Here is a 12,742-nt window from a genome sequence, read left to right on the forward strand (position 1 = left end):
AACAGTATTTATAACAAACTCGAAATTGTCAATATTTAATTCAGGTTTTATTCGAAAATTGTTTGTTTGCAACATGAAACAGAGAGGTGTTGTAATAAAAATTTAAAAAATGCAGATTTATCATATAGCGCTAGAAAATTTAATTTCCCGAAAAAAGGTAAAATTTAAAGAAGAACGCAAAGGGAAAACATATAAAACAATTCAATACTTTGTCGAGCTTATATAAAACTTCTTTCTGTTATTCATAAACAATTTTTGCACTTATCAGTAATAACAGGAAACTCTTGCCCTTGGTCATGAAGAAGAACGTTCTATTGAGTACAAATTCACAATAATTCTACAGATTTTTTTTGTGTGTGCATTTGTGCTGTACATGCATCAAAAGTAATTGCTTTCGTTATAGAAATGCGATTTTTGCTTATAAAATCCTTTTTATATTTCATAAGTATACAAAATAAACAATGGACTAACAATGAACGATGTGCGTTTCTAATTATTTGCAAAGTAAACAAAGAAACAACAGAAATCGAAGAGAAGTCTTCAGCTCGCATTCTGTCTCTTACACATTCTTTTATCTTTGTTTGCCTGCCAATGCAACCATTACTACCGGGAATCCTCCTATGTCTTTCGTTACTCATGTACTGTACCAAAACCACCGAACTTGTTCTACTAAGCTAATGCACACGTACGAGGAACTGACATACGCAGTCCAGCACATTACTAAGACCACGGACTATGTCCGACGTCAACGTGCAATAACCAGCCACAGACTGCTGGTAACAGCACCAGCAGCAGACGGTATATAGAGGGTGTCGGTGGAACAACGACGGCATCCCAAACATACTACTCAGAAATCTGCCTCCGGAACTTCATCTTCATCTGGAGGACATTTTCAACCAGATTCTTGTTTCGGGACTCTGTCCTTACGTATGGAAAAATGCGGAAGTGGTGGCCATCTCAAAGTAGGACAAAGACCCCCGGTTACCGTCTACCTACAGGCCCATAAGCCTTCTACCATCTCTCTCGAAGGTATTCGAGCGGCTATATGCGAAGCGTCTTCTTCGAGACGTCAACCAGGAACATCTTCTCCCTGATGAGCAGTTCGGGTTCCGTGGCTGCCACGCCACGTCCCACCAGTTGCACCGTCTCGTGGAGCATGCGATGAGGGCATTGGAGACGAGGGAATACCTTGGCGCAGTGTTCCTAGATGTCTCCCGTGCCTTTGACTCTGTGTGCCGCGATGGCCTCGTGGACAAGTTATTTGTGCACGGGGTGTCGACGTCGCAGAGTCCTCCTGAGGTCATACCTCTCTGGCAAGACGTTCCACGTCCGGGCAGACCATGGTACGTCCACCGTCAGGCCCATCAGTGCTGGTGTGCACTGGTGTGCACTCGCAGTATGAATGTGCACCACATGGGACGCCGCCTCCAGCAAGGCTGTGAAGCACTTGGTGCTTGGGCCACGAGGTAGCGTCGTAAGTTTAATGCAGGGAAGAGCCAGGCAGTTACCTTCACAGAGCGGAAGATACCGCCTAATGTGGAATCCCTACACATCGCGGGAGGCCCCATCCCGTGGTCAAAAACTGCCACATATCTCGGTGAGCAATTGTACCAGCAGCTCACCTGGGTCCCACATATCTTATGGGTCAAGAACAGTGTCATAGGGAGACTTCGCGTCCTATACACCCCGCTAAATCCGGAGTCGACCTTGTCTCTCCACCACGCTGTATCTAACACTGGTGCGTCCAGTCTTGGAGTAAGCGGCCGTGGTGTGGGGCAATGCAGCCGACTCCTGGGATACTCTGCCTCTAATGGGTCCAAATCAGGGCGCTTAGGCTCGCGCTGCGCTTCCTCCGGTTTTACCCCTCTCATCTCCTCCATGAGGATACTGGCCTTCTATGCCGGGCGGAGTGACCGTACGGTTCTGGGCGCTGCAGTCTGGAACCGAGCGACCGCTACGGTCGCAGGTTCGAATCCTGCCTCGGGCATGGATGTGTGTGATATCCTTAGGTTAGTTAGGGTTAATTAGTTTTAAGTTCTAGGCGACTGATGACCTCAGAAGTTAAGTCGCATAGTGCTCAGAGCCATTTGAACCATTTGATACTGGCCTTCTGCCACTGCGTGACCGTTTTCGGGTTACGGCACATCACTTCTACGAAAATGGGGATCTCTCTCGCAACCGGCTCGTCCAGTGACTGGGCCAACAACCACACATCGGCCTACTACTCGTTGGCCGGACCTGTTGCGAGAGTGACCCACTTCCCAACACTCCCAGGGGACACCCCCATCACTAGAGAGGACCCCCATGGCCGATAGGACACTCCCCCTCCCACACAAAGTTAGGTCCTGTAGGCATAGCACGCAAGTGCTTATCCTGCCCCCACTCGTGCCTTAGGTCGGAACTTTAGTCAGCCAACCAGCAACGGAAACAGTCCAGACGTTGTCGTAATGCGGAAACGGAGAGATTTATCTGACGGCCAAAAGGGCGTTATTATTGGCTTTCTAGCCAAGAGTGAAGAGTGGAATCATTCCCGAAATGGCTAAGTCTTTAAACTGTTCCCGTATCGCCGTGGTTAAAGTATGCCGAGCATGGCAAATCGGCGCCATCAAAGCTGGCGCCGTGACAACTGTGGTGCACCACGGGTCATAAACGATAGGGGTGAACGACGGCTGCAAAGAAGTATACGGATGAAACAACGTGCAACTACTGAGCAATTGAGCGCCCAGATGAAATAAGGGGCTACCAGCAATATATCCTCAACGAGCGTTCAGCAAATATTGCTGCGAATGGGCCGCCACAGCAGGTGCCTGTTTCATGCACCCGGGCTGACTGCTGTCCATTGGAGACGAAGGCTGGAATTTGCTCGCCAGTACTGCAACTGGATGCTACAGGTGGCCTTTTCAGATGAATCACGTTTTACTCTACGTCGCAGAGATGGTCGTTGGAGTATATTGCCCTACCACAATAGTCGGAAGCGTCCAGGCTGCAGGAGTGAGCGTTATGATCTGGGTAGTGTTTTCGTGGCATTCCCTGTATGATTTCGTCATTCTGGAAGGCGCAATGCATAAAAAATATACGTCTATCGCTGGGCCCCATGTCCAGCCCCAAACACAGTTTGTTTTTTCCTCGGCACTGTGGCACCTAGCAGCAGAGTAATGCAACGTCTCACACAAAAAAATTTTGAAAATTTGTGGTAAGGTACTATGGGACCAAACTGCTGAGGACGTCGGTCCCTAGGCCTACACACTACTTTAACTAACTTAAACTAGCTTACACTAAGAACAACACACACACACACCCATGCCCGAGGGAGGATTCGAACCTCCGACGGGGGCAGTCGCACGAACCGTGACAAGGCGCCTAGACTGCACGGCTACCCCGCGCGGCGAATGTGTCACACAGCTCTCAGTGTACGATTCGAAGAGCACCAGGATCAGTTTACCGTACTTCCTTGGCCACCAGACTCACCGGATTTAAACGCAGTCGAGAAACTGTGGGACCATCGCGATCAGGCTGTTCGTGCTCAACCGAGAGATCTACGGCAACTGGCCACGGCATGGCTCCACATCCCTGTCGGTATCTTCCGGAACCCGACTGACCCTCTTCCTTCACGACTAGCAGTGATCCACGATTCAGAACGTTGTTATTCCGTCTTTTGACGGATGGTCACATTAATATGATTGGACTGTGTAGAATTTTCATTGGCTTAAGAAACTTTTAGTATCTGTTGACCATTCTCTATTAACAAACATTAAGAGCCCAACAGCAGAGGATATCAATTAAATATTTTAAAACAGCAGTTATTTGGGAATGGAAGTGGAAAATGTTCCAAGTGCCAAGTCTCACACCTGCCAGGAGAACCGTAAGGCTATGTACCTATTCTTATTCATAGCTTATTTGTATCCAAAATACTGAGAAGGTATTCTGATTCCACATATTTATGCTGCCCACCTCATTAATACAAAAAATAATAAATTTGAAGATAAATAGTTTATTAATAACGTCCTAAGTGCCAGACCAGGAAACTGACTGGTTCTAAGTGTCAGTAAGAAAGTTCTTGCTCAAAGTGTCATTAATACAGAGGAACTATGGTTTATTTGAGATAATACAAGTACAAAAATACCGCAAAATTATTTAACTTATATAACTTTAGTCGACAAAAGATATCTCATTTATTTTTTACAAGAGAATAATAAAATAAAATTCATGAAAAATCTCTTACTATTGGCTTCTGTTCCCTACATGGTTCCATTCTTGGGATCAGATGTTGAAAAAGAAATAATTCAAAAGCGAAGATGCCTTAAAGAGCTTCCGACGCTTTCTACTAGATCATTTATATATATTGCAAACAGCAACGTCCCATCATACTTCCCAGTGGTATTCCGGATATTACCATTACATCTGTCGATTTAGTTCCGTTAAGAACGACGTGTTGAGTACTGTCTGCAAGAAAGTTTTGAATCCAATCGCAGGTCTGCTCCGATACTCCGTAAGCTCTTTAGAATCAAAGGAATCAGGTGTATGTACCGGAACGGCATTTGAACTCCTGGGGGAAGCATTTCTCAGCATAAAGACCATGCACCTTCTAGTAATGAATATCTGAAACACATGCTCCACACTGACACTTAGAACAATTCTAGGAACATACAGCAGAGAACCTAGAACCCAATAACACTGAAAACTAGTTCTTTTATGGGACTTTGAACATTTTCCATTTCTACCCTTCACTTGGCAACCATGTCCTTTTATTCAGCGGTTTCACTGAGTTAAACCAGTAGAAGACAATGCTGTTTTGTACGTGAATGCTCATATAACGAAAACATTTTCAGAATAACAGTTTTACATTCATTCAATGCTGTTTCGTACCTGAATTCTCAAAATAACTTTTTCAGAATAACACTTTTACATTTGTTCTACCATACTATATTTGTTATGTCACTATTATTAACTTTCCTATTCTATTAATCTTTCCTTAATAATAAATTACTATCTATCTGTCTATCTATCAATCTATCTATCTATCGCTTGAGCCTTGTCCCGCAGTTACGCAGGGTCAGCCATCGTTAATCGGATTTGGCATGTTAATGTTTAAGGGGTGGCCGGATGCCCTTCCTGCCGCCACCATGTACCCCCCCCCCCCCCCCCCCCCGGGACGGAATTAGTGTACGCCAATTGTCTGCGTCGAGTGTAATCCGTGGAATAGTGCGAGCCGTGTAACTGAGGCGGAACATGGGGACCAGCCCGGTATTCACCTACCGGGATGTGGAAAATCGCCTAAAAACTACATCCAGGCTGGCCGGCACATCGGCCCTCGTCGTTAATAAGCCGGGTGGATTCGATTCGGGGGCGGCGCGCCTACCAGAGTCTAGGAAGCAGCGCGTTAGCGCTCTCGGCTACCCTAGCGGGTCCTTAGTAATAAATTACTGCCACTATGGAATTAAAAGTTTTTCATGATGGTACATTACATCTCTTTCTAGTGTTCAGTTATCCAGAAGTTCGTTCTCTTGGTGAATGACAAACACAGGACGTTTCAATATTTCATACGTGCGACAGACGACCCTTAATTCCTGTACATCCGAGCTTCAGATGTACGGTTCCTCAGCAGCTAATGTGCCTTAGACACTGCCCAGTTCCGTTAATGTGACTACCTGTCATAAGCCTGAATAACAACTTTTGCAGCGCAGCCCACTGCGATACCTGCAGAAAGAGGGTCAGTAAGGTTTTTAAAGGTACCGACAGGGATATTGAGAAATCCTGACTGCAGTGCTGTGGCCAGCTTCGCTAGGTCTCTCGGCTGAGAATCCATGGCATGAACAGCCCGATCGAGGTGGTCCCACAGATTCTAAATTGGGTTTGCATCCGGGTAGTTTGCTGGCCAGGGGATTACAGTTAACTCATCCTGGTGCTCTGCGAGCTGCGTGACATGTTGCATTATCCTGTTGGTAGATGCTATCGTGCAAAGGAAAAACAGTCTGCACATAAGGTTGGACATGAACCCCAACGATATATGCATACCTGGGTCAATCCATGACGCCTTCCAGAATGACAAGATCACTCAGGAAATTCCACGGAAGCATTACCTCGACCATGAGTCTCCATTCTGTGGCCTGAGTCCTCCCGATGATTGTTGCACGGTGTTTTCTTTCAGTCAGATGAGACATAAAACGTCATTCATTCGAAAATGCCACCTTTCGCGATTTAGCGGACGTCCAGCTGTGGTACTTGGGTGCAAATTCCAGCCTTTTGTCGCCACTGAACAGCAGTCAGCATGGTACACGCCCATACGCAGCAACATTCGCTGAACGGTCGCTGAGGAAACACTGTTGACAGCCTCTTGGCTCGTTTGGGTACATGCCCATATGCAGCAACATTCGCTGAACGGTCGCTGGGGAAACACTGTTGACAGCCTCTTGGCTCGTTTGGGTACATGCCCATACGCAGCAACATTCGCTGAACGGTCGCTGGGGAAACACTGTTGACAGCCTCTTGGCTCGTTTGGGTACATGCCCATACGCAGCAACATTCGCTGAACGGTCGCTGGGGAAACACTGTTGACAGCCTCTTGGCTCGTTTGGGTACATGCCCATACGCAGCAACATTCGCTGAACGGTCGCTGAGGAAACACTGTTGACAGCCTCTTGGCTCGTTTGGGTACATGCCCATATGCAGCAACATTCGCTGAACGGTCGCTGAGGAAACACTGTTGACAGCCTCTTGGCTCGTTTGGGTACATGCCCATATGCAGCAACATTCGCTGAACGGTCGCTGGGGAAACACTGTTGACAGCCTCTTGGCTCGTTTGGGTACATGCCCATACGCAGCAACATTCGCTGAACGGTCGCTGAGGAAACACTGTTGACAGCCTCTTGGCTCGTTTGGGTACATGCCCATATGCAGCAACATTCGCTGAACGGTCGCTGGGGAAACACTGTTGACAGCCTCTTGGCTCGTTTGGGTACATGCCCATACGCAGCAACATTCGCTGAACGGTCGCTGAGGAAACACTGTTGACAGCCTCTTGGCTCGTTTGGGTACATGCCCATATGCAGCAACATTCGCTGAACGGTCGCTGAGGAAACACTGTTGACAGCCTCTTGGCTCGTTTGGGTACATGCCCATACGCAGCAACATTCGCTGAACGGTCGCTGGGGAAACACTGTTGACAGCCTCTTGGCTCGTTTGGGTACATGCCCATACGCAGCAACATTCGCTGAACGGTCGCTGAGGAAACACTGTTGACAGCCTCTTGGCTCGTTTGGGTACATGCCCATATGCAGCAACATTCGCTGAACGGTCGCTGGGGAAACACTGTTGACAGCCTCTTGGCTCGTTTGGGTACATGCCCATACACAGCAACATTCGCTGAACGGTCGCTGGGGAAACACTGTTGACAGCCTCTTGGCTCGTTTGGGTACATGCCCATACGCAGCAACATTCGCTGAACGGTCTCTGGGGAAACACTGTTGACAGCCTCTTGGCTCGTTTGGGTACATGCCCATACGCAGCAACATTCGCTGAACGGTTGCTGGGGAAACACTGTTGACAGCCTCTTGGCTCATTTGGGTACATGCCCATACGCAGCAACATTCGCTGAACGGTCGCTGGGGAAACACTGTTGACAGCCTCTTGGCTCGTTTGGGTACATGCCCATACGCAGCAACATTCGCTGAACGGTCGCTGGGGAAACACTGTTGACAGCCTCTTGGCTCGTTTGGGTACATGCCCATACGCAGCAACATTCGCTGAACGGTCGCTGAGGAAACACTGTTGACAGCCCCTTGGCTCGTCTGGGTGGTCAGCTGCACATTTATTCGCCTGTACTTCATCTCTGCAGCAGTCGTCAACCCCTGTCATCTATGACCCGTGGTGCACCACCGTTGCCTCGGCGCCGTTTTTGGACAGCGCCATTTTGCCATGCATGGTATACTTCACCCACAGAGGCAAGCGAACAGCTTACAAATTTAGCCGTTACGGAAATGCTTCCACCATTGGCCCCAAAGTCAATGCTCATGCCCTTTTGGCCGTCAGATAAATCGCTCATGTTTCCGCATTACAACGTCTGGCCCGCATCTCGTGGTCGTGCGGTAGCGTTCTCGCTTCCCACGCCCGGGTTCCCGGGTTTGATTCCCGGCCGGTCTGGGATTTTGTCTGCCTCGAGATGGCTGGGTGTTGTGTGATGTCCTTAGGTTAGTTAGGTTTAAGTAGTTCTAAGTTCTAGGGGACTGATGACCATATATGTTAAGTCCCATAGTGCTCAGAGCCATTTGAACCATTTTTTACAACGTCTGGACTGTTTCAGCGTCCCCCCGACACCCTTTATATACCGTCTACTGCTGGTGCTGCCACCTGCCGTCTGTGAGTGTTTATTGCACGTTGACGTCGAACATAGAGGGTGGTTACATTTATTTTACTGCACTGTGTACCTAATCATTTCACTCTCATCACATTCATCAGTTACACGTAATCAGTGTTAGTGAGTAAACGCATTACTGTGATTCCAATAGCATCTCACCACGTAAGAAGAAAGGAGAAATTTTCTTGTAATTCTTGTGTTGCAATAACATATGTTAGATTAAATTATTATCCTTAAAAGTAATTTAATACATTGCCTGACAAATAGTGAAGCACCCAGAAGATATGGCCAGATATCGACGTAACTATTGGTAGGTATTTAAATCATTAGAGTTGTAAGTCTCTGCGACTGATAGAACTTGCACCAGAGTCTATTAGTTATGCTCGAGTTTTGGGCTGTTACGAAGCCTGGTAGCGAATATAAGAGGCATGAACATGCTCAGATGTTGAGTGATCACTGTGAAGGACACGGAAATGCAACGTAATTGTGGGAGACAGCGTTATCAACATCTAAAAGGGGTCTGATTGTGGGTCCCCATTTGGCCAGCTGGTCGAACCGTGCAGTATCCAGTATTGTGGAGCATTGCCGGCCGGAGTGGCCACGCGGTTCTAGGCGCTGCAGTCGGGAACCGCGCGACCGCTACGGTCGCAGGTTCGAATCCTGCCTCGGGCATGGATGTGTGTGATGTCCTTAGGTTAGTTAGGTTTAAGTAGTTCTAAGTTCTAGGGGACTGATGACCTCAGTAGTTAAGTCCCATAGTGCTCAGAGCCATTTGAACCATTTTTTGTGGAGCATTCTAATTGGACAGTGGCCTGGTATTGAACAGTATGCGAAGGTGACACCATTAAAAGCGTACTCGTTGTCAAGGTTCCGGTCAACAACGTCTGACCGCCACAAGGGAAGAAAGCCGTACTGTACACCCATCAAGCAAACTGTAACTTCTTCACGTCTGCAATTGCTATCCCAGAACTGATAATGGACTGTCTACATCATTCTGTGTCAACACGCACCATTGATCAGCGACTAGCAGCAGCCGGACTAGGGAATTACCGTCCCATGCGTAGGCTGCCGTTAAGGCCATTAAAAGCAACGGCTGCGACTGGAGTGGTTCAGTGACTGGGAAGTATGGACTGCTGATCAATAGCGCCACATTGCGTTCACGGATGAAACGCGGTTCTTCACTACACTTGATAACCATCGTGGTGAGGATGACAGCGGCCTCCTCGTGAAGGCTCCATTCTTCCAATGTTTTGGAGAGGCACTGCGGTGCTATTCCACCGTGTGGGCCGCAATCAGGTATGACTTCATGACACGGCTGGTAGTGCGTGTGGGAACTCTGAAGACACAACGGTACGTCACGCACATTCTGCGTCCTCATGTATTACCCCTTATATGGCAGTATCATGCCGATATTTTTCAACTGGACACTGCAGGTCCATATAAGGCACGTGTCTCGAACAATCAGCGTGGTGTTGAGGTACTCTCATGGCCGCGATAAAACATGTGTGGTACTAACTCCAACGTCAGCTTCGCCCCACTTCATTATCCAGGATATCAAGGACCAATTACGGTACAACATTTGCGGAACAGCTTGCTTGAGGAAAGGATACTACCGTCTTTTCACAGTTCTCCCAATCAAATCAGAGCATGCCTCCAGGCCATAGGGGATGCTACATCATACAGATAAGTGGGCTCATACTGCGTAGTTCTCTGTAAATTTGACCCAGTGTTGTGTCCGCCCCAGTAGCTGAGTGGTCAGCGTGACGGATTGCCGTCCTCCGGGCCCGGGTTCGATTCCCGGCTGGGTCGGAGATTTTCTCCGCTCAGGGACTGGGTGTTGTGTTGTGTTCATCATCATTTCATCCCCATCCGGCGTGCAGGTCGCCCAATGTGGCGCCGAATGTAATAAGACCTGCGCCAAGGCGGCCGGACCTGCCCCGCGAGGGGCCTCCCGGCCAATGACGCCAAACGCTCATTTCCATTTCCCAGTGTTGTATTCAATGAAATAACATCATATATCCTCTCAGCCCGTGCTGTTTCATTTCTTTGCCTCCTGCTGGGTGCTTCACATTTTTGCGAGACAGTGCATTTCTTAGTCAATATAACCTGGCCACGCTTATTAACAAAGTAAAGCTATATCAGTTTCAGTGAAAGCTGTAGGTGTAGTACACACAGGGTTTTATGGGTATAAGTGCAGATATTTTTATTGCTGACTGACGGCAGCGTACTGAACAACATTAGATCATTATTTACTTAATTTTCAGACTAACAATTAGAAATAGTATATTTTCAGCTTGGTTAGTGCCTCCAAGTTTGGGAAGAACACCCCTTATGCTTATTTTCCCCTGAGCAGCATGTCAGCTGTTAAAGTGTGCACACATAGGCGCAAAACAGTTAGTCTAGACTAACAAGTGTAGTCCACTTGGTGCAGTAACGACCAAGGAGAAAACGTTAGGTAGTAAATTACACTACTGGCCATTAAAATTGCTACACCACGAAGATGCCGTGCTACAGATGCGAAAGTTAACCGACAGGAAGAAGATTCTGTGATATGCAAATGATTGGCTTTTCAGGTTGGTGCCGGTGGCGACACCTACAACGTGCTGACATGAGAAAAGTTTCCAACAGATTTCTCATACAGAAACAGCAGTTGACCGGCGTTGCCTGGTGAAACGTTGTTGTGATGCCTCGTGTAAGGAGGAGAAATGGGTACCATAATGTTTCCGACTTTGATAAAGGTCGTATTGTAGCCTATCGCTATTGCGGTCTGTCGTGTCGCGACATTGCTGCACGCGTTGGTCGACATCCAATGACTGTTAGCAGAATATGGAATCAATAGGTTCAGGAGGGTAATACGGAAAGCCGTGCTGGATCCCAACGGCCTCGTATCACTAGCAGTCGAGATGACAGCTATCTTATCCGAATGGCTGTAACGGATCGTGCAGCCACGTCTCGATCCCTGAGTCAACAGATGGGGACGTTTGCAAGACAACAACCATCTGCACGAACAGTTTGACGAAGTTTGCAGCAGCAGGGACTATCAGCTCGGAGACCATGGCTGCGGTTACCCATGACGCTGCATCACAGACAGGAGCGCCTGCGATGATGTACTCAACGACGAACCTGGGTGCACGAATGGCAAAACGTAATTTTTTCGGATGAATCCAGGTTCTGTTTACAGCATCATGATGGTCACATCCGTGTTTGGCGACAACGCGGTGAACGCACATTGGAAGCGTGTATTCGTCATCACCATACTGCCGTATCACCCGGCGTGATGGTATGGGGTGCCATTGGTTACACGTCTCGGTCACTTCTTGTTCACATTGACGGCAATTAGAACAGTGGACGTTACATTTCAGATTTGTTACGACTCGTGGCTCTACCATTCATTCGATCCCTGCGAAACCCTACATTTCAGCAGGATAATGCACGACCGCATGTTGCAGGTCCTGTACGGGCCTTTCTGGATACAGAAAATGTTCGACTGCTGCCCTGGCCAGCACATCCTCCAGATCCCTCACCAACTGAAAACGTCTGGTCAATGGTGGCCGAGCAACTGGCTCGTCACAATACGCCAGTCACTACTCTTGATGAACTGTGGTATCGTGTTGAAGCTGCATGGGCAGCTGTACCTGTACACTCCATCCAAGCTCTTTTTGACTCAATGCCAGGCGTATCAAGGCCGTTATTACGGCCATAGGTGATTGTTCTGGGTACTGATTTCTCAGGATCTATGCACAAAAATTGCGTGAAAATGTTGTCACATGTCAGTTCTAGTATAATATGTTTGTCCAATGAATACCCGTTTATCATATGCATTTCTTCTTGGTGTAGCAATTTTAATGGCCAGTAGTGTATATAACTTGGTAGCACGAAGACTGTTAGATGCAGAGAAAAGAAACACTGAAGAAGATACACATTAAGGTAGCAATGATCACAATATCTACACTTATACCCCTAACACCCCCTATATTACGAAAATGGCTATAAGAAAAATAAATTTGGAAAATACCTGGAATGAAATTGGACATGCGAGTAGCTACATCGGTGAGAACGCCATCTGGAACAACATGAAAGGCACGTGAAACATAATTGATTTAACAGAAACTGCAGAATAAAGATTTTATATAACATTAGCAGTGCACATCACATAGGCTCCAAGCTTAATATAAAAATGGAGTCAGGGAACACAGAAAGAAACTAGTCTAATCTACGTAAAATTGAAAAATATTAGACTCAGATGAGCACACGAAAGAAAACTAAAATTTATAACCATGTTTCAATCGGAAAATCACTAAATACACATTTCATTTGAGAACCACATTAGCGGAAAACTTCTACTATCTATCGCGACCAGTCATACACACAACCTAACGTAAAACTAAG

General features: G+C 47.3%; 1 protein-coding gene across 6 annotated transcripts in view; it reads right to left on the reverse strand.

Annotated features, from left to right (window-relative positions):
- The window catches only part of LOC126183466 (serine/threonine-protein kinase NIM1), a 486,904-nt gene that overhangs the window by 319,038 nt on the left and 155,124 nt on the right, over positions 1-12,742 (reverse strand). For all 6 annotated transcript variants that reach the window (XM_049925470.1, XM_049925475.1, XM_049925474.1 and 3 more), the window contains exon 2: positions 12,369-12,416. In XM_049925470.1, coding sequence (XP_049781427.1) covers positions 12,369-12,387 — 19 coding nt within the window. In that variant the 5' untranslated portion in view covers positions 12,388-12,416. The remainder of the gene's footprint in view (positions 1-12,368; positions 12,417-12,742) is intronic.

The sequence above is a fragment of the Schistocerca cancellata genome, chromosome 4 (genome assembly GCF_023864275.1).
Source record: "Schistocerca cancellata isolate TAMUIC-IGC-003103 chromosome 4, iqSchCanc2.1, whole genome shotgun sequence".
Taxonomy (NCBI): Eukaryota; Metazoa; Arthropoda; class Insecta; order Orthoptera; family Acrididae; genus Schistocerca; species Schistocerca cancellata.